At 40.9% G+C, this 18,500-nt stretch overlaps 1 protein-coding gene and 1 non-coding gene across 2 annotated transcripts in view; one reads left to right on the top strand and one right to left on the bottom strand.

Moving 5' to 3' along the window:
* Positions 1–18,500, top strand: part of DENND5A (DENN domain containing 5A) — a 123,586-nt gene that overhangs the window by 50,183 nt on the left and 54,903 nt on the right. Inside the window, exons 4-5 of the mRNA XM_032240510.1 lie at positions 1,379–2,036; positions 11,266–11,486. Coding sequence (XP_032096401.1) covers positions 1,379–2,036; positions 11,266–11,486 — 879 coding nt within the window. The remainder of the gene's footprint in view (positions 1–1,378; positions 2,037–11,265; positions 11,487–18,500) is intronic.
* On the bottom strand, positions 7,725–7,831 carry LOC116525378. Its single transcript, XR_004257663.1, has one exon. It is a non-coding gene; the product is annotated as a U6 spliceosomal RNA (small nuclear RNA).

Genomic DNA, 18,500 nt, shown 5'->3' with positions numbered 1-18,500 from the left:
TGCTAACTTGGGTCACCGCAACCTCCACCTCCCGGGTTCAAGTGATTCTCCTGCCTCAGTCTCCCAAGTAGCTGGGATTACAGGCATGCGCTTCCACGCCCGGCTAATTCTATTAGATTTTAAATAGCATTCTGTAGTTTTAACAGGATGGTCTTGTTTGATGCTCACAAAAAACCCTGAGAAGTAGGCAGAGGAAACTGTATTATTATTTCACAGATGAAGAAACTGTCTTAGAGAGCCTTAAGTTTTTTGACTCCTAGTCCAGTGTTTATTTCATTTTAACAGAAATACCTAGTCTTTGGGAATTCAAGTTTAAGGCTAATGGATATAACATAATATAGGTCCTTGTATTTGTTAACCCAGGCATTTGTATAGCCAGGTTCATGTAAAACTGGAAAATGGGAACTGATTCAGGTCAGTTTGATTAACTTCCAAGTTTCTTTATTATAACCCATCTGAATTAGAGTGAAAACAGTACATCTTTATCCTGATTATGTCATCTCCTTGGTTTATATGAAATGAACATACTTTTTGATGTGAAAAGAAGTTTTACTAATGACAAAATTTTGTGAGGTGATAGTCCAAAATTATTTACAAGTTTGTTTTATTTTTAGGTATAAAGTTGCATCTATCTGGTTTTTAAATATATTTCTAGCATCATCTCCTAAGTTACATATCTTGCTCTCTGTCATGCTGTCATGCTTAACACCTACCATTTCCTAAATTCTCTAAGTTTTCTTTTATGTCCGTGTCTTTGTGCCTTTTCTTCTTGTCCCTGAAATACTCTTCTATCCCTTGTGTACCTGTTGAACTCTAACATTACCTTTTTTTGGTGACAGAGTCTTGCTCTGTCGCTCAGGCTGGAGTGCAGAGCATGATCTTGGCTCACTGCAACCTCTGCCAACTGGGTCAAGTGATTTTTCAAGCTTCAACCTCCTGTGTAGCTGGAATTATAAGTGTGCACCCAGCATACCTGCCTAATTTTTGTATTTTTAGTAGAGACAGGGTTTTGCCATGTTGCCCAGGCTGGTCTTGAACTCGTGGCTTCAAGCAATCCACCTGCCTTGGCTTCCCAAAGTGCTGGGGTTACAGGCGTGAGCTACTGTGCCTGGCCCATTTTTGAAGCTTTTTCTGATATTCCCAGGCTGAGTTGTCTGTTCTGTGTTCCCATAGTACTTTGTATATACTTCTGATTATCCTTGATGACCGCATTATGATTTTATTTACTTGCGTGTCTTGCATTAGAAAGAGAGAGTTTTAAGCCAGATAAATACTCAGCTTAGTAGGTGCTCTGTAAATAAATAAATCGTGATGGTGTTCTGAAAAGAGAACCGCCAGTGAGTGTTCTCACTGCTTGTTGCCTTCTTGTCTTTTGCAGCTATGTATGCCCAAAGGGCTGGCATTCAAGACCCAGGCTGATCCCAGGGAGCCCCAATTCCACGCCTTTCTTATCACAAGGGAGGATGGCTCTCGGACATTTGGGTTTGCCCTCACATTTTATGAAGAGGTGACTAGCAAGCAGATCTGCAGTGCAATGCAGACCCTCTACCACATGCACAATGCTGAGTATGATGTCCTGCATGCTTCCCCTGCTGATGGCAGAGACCTGAGCGGCATGGAGGATGGTGAAGACACTCCTGTGACCAAACTGCAGCGCTTCAACTCCTATGACATTAGCCGGGACACTCTCTATGTCTCTAAATGCATCTGCCTCATCACGCCCATGTCTTTTATGAAGGCATGTCGGAGTGTGCTGGAGCAACTCCACCAGGCAGTCACTTCACCTCAGCCCCCTCCACTGCCCCTTGAGAGCTACATATACAACGTACTCTACGAGGTGCCACTCCCACCTCCTGGCCGGTCCTTGAAGTTTTCTGGGGTCTATGGGCCAATAATCTGCCAGAGACCAAGTACCAATGAGCTTCCCCTATTTGACTTTCCTGTCAAAGAGGTTTTCGAACTGCTCGGGGTAGAGAATGTATTTCAACTTTTTACTTGTGCCCTTTTGGAGTTTCAAATCCTGCTCTACTCACAGCGTAAGTCAATGCTTACTAGAGCTTCCTACCTACCTAAAGCTTCCTTTCTTTTCATGTTCAGATACAGTGGTGCCGACTGTAAAGGTTAAAAACTATTACAGTTTGAGCAAAACCCAGATTTTTTGCAGGTAGGTGGTGGATGGCAAATTGATGAACATGAGAGGACCAATATTTCTGATTAACTGTCTTCATGGCCTTTTGCTGGGCATTCACTCTTGGAGGGGAACACTGCTTCCTGATGTCCCTTCTGATTTAAGCTGAAAAGAGGGGTGAGTAGGAGGTGATGGTCACAGGAAGCCGATGTTCCATCAATTCTGTTCTGTCATTCTGTGGAGCTATTTCTGCCTTTTCACAAAGGATAATCCTTTATAGATTGAGAAAATATATTTGAGAAAATGTGGATGTGTTGCTTCTTTTTGTTGTTTGCTTAACTGAATTGTTTTTATAAATGAGAGTTTGAGTGTGAGCAGCATATTTGGACAAAATAGTAAAGTAGATCAGAAAGAAACATATGCTTACTTGATAAGCTAGGCTAGTAACATGAAATTCCTTCATCCAGTACATATTTACTGAGAGTGCCTATGTGCTAGACATTGTTTCAAGAGTGGTGGTGGACAAGAGAGAAAAATTGTTGCTATAGTGGAACTTAAATTTTAGTGGGGAAGAGAGGTGATTAAATAAATACATAAAATATGTTGTTTGTAAGGTACTTAAGGGTTGTAAAGAAAAATAGAACAGAGAAAGGTATAGTATTTGGGGAAGAGAAGTTCCGGTTTTTAGCAGGGTCGTTAGGTAGGCATCTCTGAGTGACCTGTTAATATCTGTAGGAAAAGTATTTCCGGCAAAGGGCACAGGAACTACAAATGGTCTAAGACAAGAATGTGCTTCATGTTTTCAAAAATAAGGAAGCTGGGTGGATGGAATGCAGTGAATGAGCAGGAGTATAGTAGATGATGGTGTTAGAGACTTAGCAGGAGGCCAGATTGTATAGAATCTTGTAGGCCATTGTAAGGACTTTGGCTTTTACTCTTAGATGGATAGCCATCAGAGGTTTTAATTTTTTTAATTTTTAATTTTAAAATAATTTCTAGTTTATGGAAGAGTTGCAAGGAGTATTCAAGAGACTCTTGTATACCCTATCCCAAATTCGCCGGTTGTTAACATTTGCCTAATTTCCTTTATTACCATCTCTCTCCTTTATTACCATCTCTCTCTCTGTATGAACATAGAGAGTTATTAACCATTGAGAGTTGTTGCAGATTCCTAAATTCTCAAATGTTTATTTCCTAAGAATAAAAACATTCTCTTAAGTAACTGTCTTTGATTAAATTTGGGAAATCTAGCATTGATACAATACTATATTAAAGTTTTTCTAGTACCCAGTAATGTCTGTTATGGGAATTTTTAAAAGTTTCTGGCCAGGCTCAGTGACTCACGCCCATAATCCCAGCACTTTGGGAGGTCGAGGTAGGTGGATCACGAGGTCAGGAGTTTGAGACCATCCTGGCTAACATGGTGAAACCCTGTCTCTACTAAAAATACAAAAAATTTGCCAGGTATGGTGGCATGTGCCTGTAATCCCAGCTACTCGGGAGACTGAGGCAGGATAATCGCTTGAACCCAGGAAACGGAGGTTGTAGTGAGCCGAGATCGAGCCACTGCAGTCCAGCCTGGGCGACAGAGCAAGACACCGTCTCAAAAAAAAAAAAAAAACAAAAAAAAACTTATTCAGGATCTAGTGCAATATCATGCATTGCTTTTAGTTGTGAGTTTCTCAGCCTTTGTCTTTCATGACATAGACGTTTTGAAGAATACAAGCAAGTTATCTTATAGAATGTCCCTTAATTTGGTTTTGTCTAATGTTTTCTTGTGATGAGATTCAGATTATAAATTTTTGCCTGAAATACCATAGAAGTGATGTTGTTCTTCTCTCTATTAGGAGGCACATACTGTCAGTTTTCGTGGTTATAGGAGGCAGGCATATGATGTCATTTTGTCCCATATTTGGTGATACTAATCTGCTCACTTGGTTAAGATGGTGTCTGCAGTTTCTTAACTGAAAAGTTACAATTTTTCCCTTGGTAATTAACATGTAAGTTGTGAGGAGATACTTTGAAACTAATTATTTTGTTCTTTTTTAAAGTTTTGCCTAATCTTTTTAAAAAGTTTTTATTTTTTGTATCATATTTGTAGTTTACAGATGCCTAATAGTTTAGCATCTACTGATGATTATATTCTGAATTAGTTATTTCTAGGATGGTTGAAAATGGTGATTTTCTTATTTTCTTTTTTCCCCTTTTGAGGCAGGATCTCACTCTGTTGCCCACGCTGGAGTTCCGTGGTGCCATTATGGCTCAGTGCAGCCTCGTCCTCCTGTGCTCAAGCGATCCTCCCGCCTCACCTTCCTGAGTAGCTGGGACTACAGGCACGTACCACCATGCCTGATTAATTTTTTATTTTTTGTGAAGATGGGGTCTCACTATATTGCCCGGGCTGATCTCAAACTCCTGGGTTCAGCCTCCTGCCTTGGCTTCCCAAAGTGCTGGGATTACAGGTGCCACTGTGACCAGCGTTAAATAAATTATTTATTTATTTATTTAAAGAAATAAGACCTTACTCTGTTGCCCAGGCTAGAGTGCAGTGACACAATAATGGGTCACTGCAGTCTTGATATCATGGGCTCAAGTGATCTTCCTGTCGTAGCCACCCAAGTAGCTGGAACTACAGGTGCCCACCACCATGCCTGGCTAATTAAAAAAAAAAAATTGTTTTTAGTAGAACTAGGGTCTGGCTTTATTGCCTAAGCTGGCAAAATGTTGGTTTTTTTTTTTTTTTTTTTTTGAAATGGAGTCTTGCTTTGTCAGCCAGGCTAGAGTACAGTGCCACAATCTTGGCTCACTGCCACAATCTTGGCTCACTGCAGCCTCCATCTCCCGGGTTCAAGCAGTTTTCCTTCCTCAGCCTCCTCAGTAGCTGGGATTGCAGGCACCTACCACCATGCCCAGCTAATTTTTTTTTTTTTTTTTTTTTAAGTAGAGATGGGGTTTCAACATGTTGACCAGCCAGGCTGGTCTTGAACTTCTGACCTCAGGTGATCTGCCCGCCTTGGCCTCCTGAAATGCTGGGATTGAAAGAGCACATACCTCATATAAAGTGGACAGCTATGAATTAGCTCCAGTTAATTCCCTGTGCGTATACTGGCCTTATGTGACTAAATATTCCAGTATTTCATGAGGACCCAGATTTTTTATATGAAATCTCTGATTTTTAAGTATTGGCAACAATGTTCTTCTTAAACACTGCAGGCCAAACATTATCTGTTGGCTAAATGTAGTTCCCGAGGCTTCACTTTGCAACTTACAGTTTAAGATATGAAGTTACAGCCTCCTGTCTCTGGGTGAAATATAGACTCGGACAAATCATATTGCTTTCCTAGCTATTTCTTGGCTGGAGCTTCATAAAAATAATTTGAAATGAAACTTAGTTAAATATGGAAGAACTCTGGTTTAGAACAGAACAGAGAGGAGGAAACCAAACTATATAGAGTGTTAGAAGATACAGTAGGCTTTTAGGTACCTATAATGCAGTGTGTGTGTGGGAGTTGTTTAGAGGCAAGGAAAGGAGGATTGAAACAAATATGATGAACACAGTGGAGAAATAACATTCTTCCATCTGAGCTGCTTCTGTATTTCCTAAAATATGGGTTCTTGTATCCATGATAAGAATTTTGTAAGAGGTTCTAATGTAATTGAGATGGTTAGTATGTAGAATTGAATTGAACTTAGGACCTAAAGTCATGCTGAACATGGACAAGAGAAAGCTTTTTCCAGAAATTTCCTGGATATTGCCGAGCCTGGCTGAGGCCAAAGTGGAGTGGATTACTTTTCATTGGATGTAAATTATGCTTTTTGTTGTTAATAGAGTGCTTTAAACAATTTAGGTTGGTTTTCTTCAAGTAGTTTTTATTAATGATTCAAAGGCATCTTCCTTGTGTGGATAAAAATCACTCTGGCCAAAAACAAGCTATCACCACAGCAGTTGGTTTTGGCTGCTGCATGTCCTGCCTTCCGAATAGAAAAGGAGTGTTACTGAGGGAAAAGGAATGCAGGCTGAATTGTAAGATTCTGAAAGTGTAACCTTTTGGAATATTGAATTGGCAGTTTTAAACTGTGTTTTCTTTTTGGTATAGGTCATTTTATTTGCTTCTGGATACGACTTATTCTTTAGTTCATATAGAAATAGTGTTTTTTCAATAGCACAATTTTTAATTGGTTGTTTAAAAATTATTATTATTACTGTATTTTGAGACAGGGTCTCATTTTGTCACCTGAAGTGCAGTGACACAGTCGTGACTCACTGCAGCCTTGACTTTCCCAGACTCCGATGATCCTCCTGTCTTAGCCTCTTAGATAGCTGGGTCTACAGGCACATGCTGCTGTGTCTGGCTAGTTTTTGTATTTTTTTGTGGAGAAAAGGTTTTGCCATGTTGCCCAGGCTGATCTCGAACTCCTGGGCTCAAGCAGTCTGCCTTTCTTGGCCTCCCAAAGTGCTGGGATTATAGGCATAAGCCACTGCATCTGGCCTTATTTTAAAATTATATGCAGAACAGAAGCTCTTTATCTGAAGTGGAAACCAAAACAGTTACGTCACAGAATCCTAAAAATGATATATACAATTAATTTTATAATTAAATTTTATAATTAAATTATAAGTTTATAATTAAATTTTATAATTAAATTATAAATTTATGATTACATTTTATAATTAAATTATAAATTTATGATTAAATTTTATAATTAAATTTATTTTTAAATTATTTTTGAGACAGAGTTTCCCTCTTGTTGCCTAGGCTAGAGTGCAATGGCAGGATCTCAGCTCATTGCAACATCTGCCTCTTGGGTTCAAATGATTTTCCTGCCTCAGCCTCCTGAGTAGCTGGGACTACAGGTGCACGCCACCAAGCCTGGCTAATTTTTGTATTTTTAGTAGAGATGAGGTTTCACCATGTTGGCCAGGCTGGTCTCGAATTCCTGATCTCAGGTGATCCACTGGCCTTGGCCTCCCAGAGTGCTGGGATTACAGGTGTGAGCCACCGCACCTGGCCTAAGTAATTTAACTTAATACATACAACTGTATAGTCAATAATCTTTGTTGAAGAGTCCAGCCATTTCCCATGATTACGAAATCACAAATCAGATATCTGCATTGTTTTTCTTGCATAAACCACACCCATAATGCATTGACTAGATTTTCTTGTTACTTTTGTTGTTGTTGTTGTCGTTGTTTTGAGAGGTAGTCTCATTCTGTCGCCAGGCTGGAGTGCAGTGGCGTGATCTCAGCTCACTGCAACCTCTGCCTCCCAAGTTTAAGCGATTCTCCTTCTTTAGCCTCCCGAGTAGCTGGGACTACAGGTGCATGCCACTACGCCCAGCTAATTTTTGTATTTTTAGTAGGCACAGGGTTTCACCATGTTGGCCAGAATGGTCTCGATTTCTTGACCTCCACCCGCCTAGGCCTCCCGAAGTGCCAGGATTACTGGCGTGAGTCACCGCGTCCGGCCCTAATTCCTCTTTTTTTGTAAAGTGGAGTGATAAAGAACCTTGCCAAAGAACAAGAGTAGAGACTACCTCTAGATTTTTGTAGTGTTCCCTAGTATTTATTTTTATTTTTATTTTTTTTAGAATAATTTTAAATATGGAACGATTCACAAATTTTCATGTCGTCCTTGCGAAGGGGGCATGCTAATCTTCTCTATATCTTTCCAATTTTAGTATATGTGCTGTCGAAGTGAGCACTAGTTTTTTATTCTTAATTGCTTCATTATATGCCTAATTCAATACAGTGTTTTTTTTAGTGACTTCGCATTACTGAGTCTTTTAAAAGCATTTAATTCTGTTTTCAGAGAAATAGCCATTCTTTCTTTTTGCCCTCAGAGTTTGCCATTTATGTACACTATATTTGGTTATGTTATATAATCCAGTAGTAAGTTCAGCTAGCACAGGTTTGGGAACAAATGAGTGGGAGCAATGTATGCTTTACTCAGAGTGGGCAGTATCAATCAGTAAAGTGACCTGGCTAAGTAAAGGTTAATGAGAAATCTCTAATGATATTTTACTATTTAAAGTAGTCATTTACTGTAAAAATAATAAATGCTTAAGGCATAAAATCAAAACAGTTCCACAGGGAATCAAATATTTTCCCCTCTCTATATGTAGCTGGATATCAAATTTTTTGTGTATCTTTAATGAAAATAATAGTTTTTAAAAACAAATAGAAATAAATACGATGTGCACAAATAATGCAGAGAAAGTTGAAAGTCCCCCCCACTCCTTTTTTTTAAGACAAGGTCTCTCTCTGTCACCCAGGCTGGAGTGCAGTGGCGCTATCTTGGTCCCCTGCAGCCTCCACCTCCCAAGTTCAAGTAACTCTCATACCTCAGCCTCCCAAGTAGCTGGGATTACAGGTATGTGCCACCACACCTGTCTGATTTTTGTACTTTTAGTAGAGATGGGGTTTGCCATGTTGGCCAGGCTGGTCTGAAACTCCTGAACTCAAGTGAACTGCCTGCCTTGGCCTCCAAAAGTGCTGGGATTACAGGTGTGAGCCACTGCACCCAGCCCCTTTTTCTTTGATCTAGTATTCTGCATCTGAGAAGTAATCTCTTAATTTTTAAAAATGCCGTCTTTTCCAGTGTTTTTAATAACGTCCTTTTTCTTTTGTTTTTTGAGATGGAGTTTCACTCTGTTGCCTAGGTTGCCTAGGAGGCTTACTACAACCTCAGCCTCCCAGGTTAAATCAATCCTCCTGCCTCAGCCTCCTGAGTAACTGGGATTATAGGCACACACCACCATACCCAGCTACTTTTTGCATGTTTAGTAGAGATGGGGTTTTGCTATGTTGGCCAGGCTGGTCTTAAACTCCTGACCTCAAGCAATCTGCTCTCTTCTTCTGCCTCCCACGGTGCTGGGTTTACAGGCATGAGCCGCCACGCCTGGCCCAATGTACTATTTTTTATGTTAGGTGTTGAATACACATGTATTAATGTAAATATTCTTTAAATTATACAAATACACTATGAAAGATGTATGGTATATTAAAATAAAAGTTGAGGCCGGGTGTGGTGGCTCATGCCTATAATCCCAGCACTTTGGGAGGCCAAGGAGGACAGATCACTTGAGATCAGAAGCTCAAGACCAGCATGGCCAACATGGTAAAACCCCATGTCTACTAAAAATACAAAAAATTAGCTGGGCATGATGGTGCACACTTGTAATCGCAGCTACTCAAGAGGCTGAGGCACGAGAATCGCTTGAACCCAGGAGGCGGAGCTTCCAGTGAGCAGAGATCACACCACTGCCCTCCAGCCTGGGCGACAGAGCAAGACTCTGTCTCCAAATAACTTACTCACTCACTCACTCACTTGAAAAAAGGCATTCCAAGAGTGTAAACTAACTTGAAAAACAGGATTTCAAGAGTGTAAAATGAAGGGTAGAAATGTACAACATTACAAGAGTGTACAATGAAGTGTACGACTTCTATTTCTGCTCCCTGGTTCTTCTTCACTGTTTTCTGTTTCCTTGTAGATACAGCCGTGTACATACTATGCATATACTTTTTAAAAAGAACACAAATGGGAGCATACTAATTAATCATTGTTTTGCAACTTGCCCGGACAGTTTATAAGTGTTTGTAAATATGTAGGAGCTGCCTGCGGTTTGTTTAGAGGGGACTTATTTATAGAGTAGTCCCAAGCCTGATGTCTTTATCTGCACATACAAGTCATAAAAATGGACCTGGTGCATTTAAGGGAGACAATGTCACTTAAAAGAGATTCTTAATGCCCAGTAGATTCCAAGGGTTTTAGGAGCTGTGTGTTTCAGGAACCAGGGAAGAGAACAAATATATATGTTTATCACACTAGTAAAGTTATTTACAGGTTATGCTCTTCTTTGATTATCTAGGAGCAAGGTGATAGGCAACTTTCAAAGCTTTATTAGTGAGCAAATGTAGGATGTTTTGCTCAACTTCTGCTTTTCAGCTTCCACTCCCTTTCTACTGAGACTTTCTCATTTCCTAGAAAGTTTTTGTTACTTACAGCTACTTTATGAACCAAGCTGTGATTTAAATGGTAGGGCGAATTTTTAGCATGTAAAATCATTTTAATTCCTGTGACAGCTCATTTAAAACCACCCATTCCAGAAAAATTTTACTTATATGATTTAAAAATGTATGTTTCTGCTTTGTTCTTAAATGCCTGAAACCATCATATTTGTGAATAGTAATTTGTCAAATTTCAGCTTTAACCAGTCAGTTTTTTTGGCTTTACCAATATATTACTCTTTTTTTTTTTTTTTTTTTTTTTAAAGAGCTAGAAATTACATTCTGAAGAGCAGCCAAATATTGATCACAAGATTTCCCTTCAGGCTATAGTCTCTGACCTGTAACAAGAGTTTTGAATCACGAAAGTCAATCCTGGGTCTTTCAAGTTCTAGGGAAGTTTTTTTTTTTTTTGAGAAGAAGTATAGCTCTGTCACCTAGGCTGGAGTACAGCTAGTTGGCCAGTGTGGTCTCAAACTGCTGACCTCAGGTGATCCAAAATACTGGGATTACAGGCGTGAGCCACTGCATCCAGCCTCTAGGGAAGCTTTTTATTGAAATGTTAAAATAACATTTTTATGCTGTTTTCATTCAGGAAAGGTTGCCAGGTATAGGGTAGACTTGGCTAATGTGGAAAAATCAGCTTCTGCATGCTTTGTAGTTCTTTGTGCTTGATTTTGCAGGCAAAGCTCACATAAGCTCCTTACAGGATGTTCTGCAGAAGTATCTTAGTGAGAAATGAGCCTTTTTGCTTCCATGCTAAACTGGGTCCCAGACCAACTGTTTTTTCTTTTTGTTCCGTTCTCTTACCTTCTTTCTTAAGAGGATCTACTATCACATTCTGGCGTAGTATTTGGAGCAAGATGCCATTAATTATTTTTGTTGTATTTCCATATTAGATTTTATTATGAGCAAGTACCTGTGTGTGTAGGTTTATTTCAATTTGTGGTCCACAGGGGTCTCTTGGTTGTCTCTCTGACACCCTCAAGGGAATCACTTTGAGCATACCCTTGCTAAAGTTTATCCTAATCCTTTCTAAATAAGAAATTGTATTGAAGGTTTTAACTTACTGTTTGGGAAGGAAGTGCCTTGTTTTCGACTGATTTGTATGTGTGCTTTTTTTTTGACCCAGATTACCAGAGACTGATGACTGTGGCGGAGACGATTACAGCTCTCATGTTTCCTTTCCAGTGGCAGCATGTCTATGTCCCTATTCTCCCAGCTTCTCTCCTGCATTTCTTAGATGCTCCTGTTCCATACCTGATGGGCTTACATTCCAATGGCCTGGATGACCGGTCAAAGCTGGAGCTGCCTCAAGAGGTGAGAGCTCAAGTATTGGTACCTCTGGGTGAGTGAGAAGGGGAGAGAAGGGCTTTGGGATGAACCCAGCACATATGGTGTTACCAAGATTATTTTCTTTTATTTTGGTGAATATGAATAACTTTTCAGGAAAAAAGTAAAAACAATGAACATTTAGTTCAATTTATATCATTCCAGAGACACTTATCATCTTTATCAACTGACATACATACATTGTTATTTCTGTATTTATACTATTGTTTCTGTTTTGTTTTGCTTTTTAAGAGACAGTGTTTTGCTGTGTTACCCAGGCTGGGTGCAGTAGCATGATCGTAGCTTACTGTAGCCTTGAACTCCTGGGCTCAAGTGAGCCTCCTGACTCAGCCTCCTGAGTAGTTGGGACTACAGGAGCATGCCGCCACACCCAGCTAATTGTTTTTTATTTTTTATAGAGGCAAGGTCTCGCCATGTTGCCCAGGCTGGTCTCGAACTACTGGGCTTAAGTAATCCTCCTGCCTTGGCCTCCCAAAGTGTTGGGATTATAGGCATGAGCCACTGTACCTGGCTAAGAAAAGAATTGATTTAAAATATGTATTTCCTATTTCATTCTAAAGTAGATTTAAAGCATGATTAGAAATAAGATCGTTTTATTTTTAATTTTTTTAGAATTACCAACAGAACTGGTATGTTATTTTGTGGCTGTTATGAAACTAGCTGGGGGCAAGTGCTTTCCTATTTCGAATTTCTTAGTCATTAGAAAGGCCTGGGAAGAAGTCTTTGGAGTATATATACACTGGTGTCACCATGACTCTTTGTTTTCTCCCTCCACCAACATTTCTTTAGGGGTAGAGATTTTTATATATAACTGAGGAATATGAGTGAGGGACCCCAAGAAGAGAGCATTCTCATGGAACTGGATCTGGGTAGCACTATGTTGTTGGGCATGTCTGGGCAGCATATTTGATGAATGTCCCTGATAATTAGACCGCACCTGTGATATTTAAATTATAGTCAAATGCATCTCTCTGCTCTTTTCTCTCTTGTTTAGTTTTAGAATCAATGTGTCTTCTTTGTCTTCCTTGTAGCTTCTTCCATTTTTGCCCTTTTTTCTTCTTTCACTTTATAGAGCTTTGTGCTCTTTGGGATGGAACAAGATTGATTAAGGAACAGAAGATCTAAATGATGGATAAAATCATTGAGATTGGATAATACTGAGTTTTTTTGTGTACTTGCTTACTAGTACCATACATATACATGAAGAGTAGGTATCAAAGACTGGAGAAACAAGAGCTTTTTGTTGTTTGCTTTAAACAAATGTGTATTTAATATTGATATGACTTAGTCAACCTAATTATAATTCTGTACAAAAAATATAATTCTGTATAACAAAAAATGGTTGAAGGTAGAAGGCCAAAAAGGCAAGCTATGTGCATAATTTAATAAATAGGCCACTAAGCAAGAAGCCAGATTTCTCAGCTTCATTTTCCTCTTTGGTATCAGCTTTCCTTATACTTGGGGCAAGTTCTGATCCCTCTAAGATCTTTCAACATTGTTGCCTCTGTGTTCTTCATGTATATGGGTGTATGAAAGGAATTCTGAGAGACCAGCAGGTTTCTTAATGGGACTGTTTAAGAAACCATGAGTTGTTTAAGAAACCCAAAAGTTGGCTGGGCGCGGTGGCTCATGCCTGTAATCCCAGCACTTTGGGAGGCTGAGGTGGGCAGATCACCTGAGGTCAGGAGTTCAAGACCAGTCTGGTCAACATGGTAAATCCCAGTCTCTACTAAAAATAATAAAAAAAAAAAATTAGCAGGGCGTGGTGGTGCATGCCTGTAGTCCCAGCTACTTGTGAGGCTGAAGCAGGAGAATTGCTTGAACCCTGGAGGCGAAGGTTGCAGTGAGCCGAGATCGCGCCACTGCACTCCAGACTGGGCAACAGAGTGAGACGCTGTCTCAAATTAAAAAAAGATACCTAAAAGTTCTCTCTGTTCTGGACTGTTGAAGCCTCCATGTTGCTGTATTCCCCATCCCTGCTGCAAACTTTGCATCTGAGCTTCTGGCCTCTCACTGTAGTCTGCTTGGGAAGGAATGGTGGCAGTAGAACACTAGAATTAACTGTATGTGCTTCATAAGTGGTTCTTGGGTCTTGGATCTCAGAGTCCCAGCTCTTTAATACTTTCCCTCTGAAAATCACACATTTGTGGGAGCAGTTATATAGCTGGATATTTTCTACCTTGATTTTTAGCAGGTAAGCTCTGGGATATCAGCCTGTATAGTTCCTGCAGAAAACCTTCAACTAGGGGAAAAGAGCTGGCTCTGAAAGACAACTTTGGAGTATCTCAGAAATGACACGTTTATAGTAAAAAATTCTAACAGTGCACAAAAGCATAAAGAATAAAATTGAAATTACCTCAAAATTTACCACCCAGAGATAACTACTTTAGATATTTTGGTACACATCTTTAAAATATGTGGTGTCTGTTAAGTACACTGTTAGAAGGAAGCTTTGGGGTAGCATATTAGCCTGTTTTTACACTGCTAATAAAGACATACCCGAGACTGGGCAATTTACAAAAGAAAGAGGCTTAATGGACTTACAGTTACATGTGGCTGGGGAAGCCTTGCAGTCATAGGTAAGGCAAGGAGGAACAAGTCACATCTTACATGGATGGCAGCAGGCAAAGAGAGAGCTTGTGCAGGGAAACTCCCCCTTATAAAACCATCAGATCTCGTGAGACTTACTATCGTGAAAACAGCACAGGAAAGACCCACTGATGATTCAACTACCGCCCACCCCCCCACTGGGTCCCTCCCACAACACATGAGAATTTAAGATGAGAGTTGGGTGGCGACACAGTAAAACCATATCATTCCATGCCAGCCCTTCCCAAATCTCATGTCCTCACATTTCAGAACTAAAAATGTCTTCCCAACAGTTCCTCTAAGTCTTAACTCATTTCAGCATTAGCTCAAAAGTCCATAGTCGAAAGTCTCATCTAAGACAAGGCAAGTCCTTTCTTTACGAGCCTGTAAAATCAAAAGCAAGTTAGTTACTTCCTAGATACAAGGGGGTACAGGTGTTGGAAAAATACAGTCATTCCAAATGGGAGAAATTGGCCAAAACAAAGGTACCACAGGTCTCATGCAAGTCCAAAAGCCAGTGGGGCAGTCAAATCTTAAAGCTCCAAAATGATCTATTTTGACTCCATGTCTTACATCCAGGTCACATTGATGCAAGAGGTGGGTTCCCATGGTCTTGGGCAGCTCCCCGCCTATGGCTTTGCAGGGTTCAGCCTCCTTCCTAGCTGCTTTTACAAACTGGTGTTGAGTGTCTGGGGCTTTTCCAGGCACACATTGCAAGCTGCCAGTTGATCTACCATTCTGGGGTCTGGAGAATGGTGGCCCTCTTCTCATACCTCTACTAGGCAGTGTCCCAGTAGGGACTCTATGGGGGCTCTGACCCCACATTTCCTTTCCACACTACCCTAGCAGAAGTTCTCCATGAGGGCCCTGCCCCAGCAGCAAACATCTCCCTGGGCATCCAGACATTTCCATACATCCTCAAAAATCTAGGCAGAGGTTCCCAAACTGCAATTCTTGACTTTTGTGTACCTGCAGGTTCAACACCATGTGGACACTGCCAAGGCGTGGGGCGTCCATCCTCTGAAGCCACAGCCGGAGCTCAACATTAGCCCCTTCAGCCACAGCTGGAATGGCTGGGATGCAGGGCACCAAGTCACTACGCTGTACACAGCACAGGGACCCTGGGCTTGGCCCATGAAACCACTTTTTCCTTCCAGGCCTTTGGGCCTATAATGGCAGGGGCAGCCATGAAGACCTCTGACATTCCCTGAAGATATTTATCCCCATTGTCTTGGGGATTAACATTCATTCCTCCTTACTTATGCAAATTTCTGTAGCTGGCTTGATTTTCTCCTTTGAAAATGGGATTTTTTTTTCTGTGGCATTGTCAGGCTGCAAATTTTCTAAACTTTTATGATCTGTTTCCCTTTTAAAACTGAATGCTTTTAATAGCACCCAAGAGACCTCCTGAATGCTTTGCTGCTTAGAAATTTCTTCTACCAGATACCCTGGATCATCTCTCTCAAGTTCAAAGTCCAACAAATCTCTAGGGCAGGGGCAAAATGCTGCCAGTCTCTTTGGTAAAACATAACAAGAGTCACCTGTGCTCCCGTTCCCAACAAGTTCCTCATCTCCATGTGAGACCACCTCACCCTGGATTTCATTGTCTATATCATAATCAGCATTTTGGTCAAAGCCATTCAACAAGTCTCTAGGGAGTTCTGAACTTTCCCACATTTTCCCATCTTCTCCTGAGCCCTCCAAGCTGTTCCAACTTCTCCCTATTACCCAGTTCCAAAGCTGCTTCCACATTGTTGGGTATCTTTTAAGCAGTGCCCCACTTTACTGGTATCAATTTACTGTATTAGTCTGTTTCCATGCTGCTGCTAAGGACATACCTGAGAGTGGGAAGAAAAAGAGGTTTAATGGACTTAACACTTCCACATGGCTGGGGAGGCCTCACAATCATGGCAGAAAACAAAGAGGAGCAAGTCATGTCTTACATGGATGGCAGCCCCCAAAGAGAAAGCTTGTTCAGGGAAACTCCCCTTTATCAAACCATCAGATGTTGTGAGACTTAATTCACTGTCATGAGAACAGTATGGGAAATACCTGCCCCCATGATTCAACTACCTGCTACTGGGTCCCTCCCACAACATGTGAGAATTTAAGATGGGATTTGGGTGGGAACACAGCCAAATCATATCAGATGGGGCTGGGGAAATTCACCTGGGACTGTATAAGGGGGTATCATCAGGGTAGTGAGGTGGGGCAAGTTTGGTTTATAAAAAGGACATTCTACAGAGGGACAGAGAGTGTGTATTTCCTAGTCCCCCAAATCAGAATTCATCAGTTACTGCCATCTTTGGGTATCAGAAGTCTGTCAAAAGCTTTTTGTTCCTTTTTGCACCAACACGTGAGCTTAGCTGGCCCTGAGCAAGTGAAAGTGCTGAGCTGCCTTTGTGAGGAGTCCTTTGTCCTGTGCTTCTCTTTGGAGCTTCATTGAGTTCAGGAAAGAGACATTTCATCCAGTTATGTTAGAGAATTAAGCAAAGGATATTAGAGTAAAGAAAGGGGTACCACTTTTTTTTTTCTATCTTGGACCCTTCTTTCCTGCTTGCTCTCCCCTCCCCAATTTCTCAGGATACTCCTTCAATAGCTTTTTTCCAGTCATCTGTGTGTTGAACTCCTTTTCAATGAATAACTTGAGGATAGACTAGAGAAACAGGCTGGCTGTTGTTTGGTATTAGGAACTCAGCATTGGGAAAGAGCATTGTGACCTTGAGCAGAAGATATTTGGGAGACTTCTTAGGATTAGGGGATCCATGTGATCACTTACCTCAGAGCAGCTAAGTCTACCTATAATCCCTCCCAACGAGGCAGGTGGTTAACAGAGGAAAACTGATCACTTGGGGTTTAGTACTTCTTCCAGGCTACTCTCCCCAAAGTTGTTAATGTAAGAAGTAACCTCTTGTCAGCTGCGAAAGAGGGTGTATGAGGAGTTTCTAGTAGTTTGTAAGTTGCTTCTGTGTGCCAGAACCCCTCTGTATGGTAAGAGGAAACAGCATGAAGCTATTGTATTGTAGCAGGAGCGGCCATGGGAAATCAGCCCTCAAACACCAAATGGGGAAGGAAGGAGTTTATTACAGCCAGGAGCTGAGGAATAATTTGTCCAAATTCAGCTTGTTTTAACAAAGGAAGGTTCTACCTTTTTATATAGGCTTATACTTTAGATATTACACATGGAAGCATCTTAGGTTTACAGCCTTAGAAATCACGTATGAAAGGGTTTCAGGTTTACAGTTTTAGGAATCACATGGGAAAAGGTTTCTGGTTTGATCTTGTTTTAAGTAAAAACGTTGTCTTCTGGAGAGTTTCCCCAAGACCAAGCCTGCCACCTACAGGAAGGTGAATCAGGAGGCGCCAGTCGGTCAGCCTTTTCTTTTATTGAAATGCAGAGTGGCAGTCAAAGGGGGAGTTGATCCCAGATTCCTGGGTCTCATTCCTCAGTATGAGTCTAGTAATTGAATGGCTTTCTTTTATACTCTTCCTCCCTCCCTCCCTCTCTCTCTTTTTCTCTTTCTCTCTTTTTCTCTTTCTTTCTGTCTTGCTCTGTTGTTCAGGCTGGAGTACAGTGGCAGTCTCAGCTCAGTGCAACCTCTGCCTCATGGGTTTAAGCAATTCTTCTGCCTCAGTCTTCCGAGTAGCTGGGATTACAGGTACAGACCACAGTGCCCGGGTAATTTTTTTGTATTTTTAGTAGAGATGGGATTTCACCATGCTGGCATTAGAAGGCTGGTTTTGAACTCGTAACCACAGTAATCTGCCTGCCTCGGCCACCCAAAGTGCTGGGATTACAGGTGTGAGCCACTGTGCCTGGCTCTTTTAAAAAGCAGTCTCTAGGGGTATGTTAACTTCAACCCATTTTTTACAGAGAACGGCTGGTGGTGTCTACTCAGAGGCTCCCATCTTAATCTAATTCATCTCTGAAATGTGCATGGGCACATTTCTTCTCTAGCCACCCCTGACCAAAGGTTTCCATAAATGTAGACACAGCATTTGGAGTTTTAAAAATTCTTAACAGACTCTATATTTGGCTCACAGTAGTGGGTGAAAAGTCAACCAAGCATTGTTTAGTGGATGCAGTTATTTTTAGCTGCTTCTGTTTTCCTCTTGGAGAAACTACTTTTTTCCTCTGAGGAGAGGGTAACTGAGGAGGTAAACGATTGCACTGTGTGCCTATCGTGGGTCACAGTGCCTTCTTTTGTTAGGTGTATAGACAGGGCCTGTGAGGCAGGTGATTTTAATGACTAGATGATTTAACTCTGTCTTTACAGGGAGAAATAGATCAATGAAACAACATTTAGATATATAATAGGGATACTCACTCAAGGAAGAGCTATTTAATAATGGAGCTGGAAAAATTATTTACCTGTAGGGGAAAAAAGTAAACCATGGCAAAATCAACTTCAGATGGATTAAGAA

This window comes from Sapajus apella, unplaced genomic scaffold, assembly GCF_009761245.1.
Source record: "Sapajus apella isolate SASKATOON/1434 unplaced genomic scaffold, GSC_monkey_1.0 scaffold47, whole genome shotgun sequence".
NCBI classification, from domain to species: Eukaryota; Metazoa; Chordata; class Mammalia; order Primates; family Cebidae; genus Sapajus; species Sapajus apella.
Note: the sequence above shows the minus strand (reverse complement) of the source record. Positions and strands in the feature narration are given on the sequence as shown.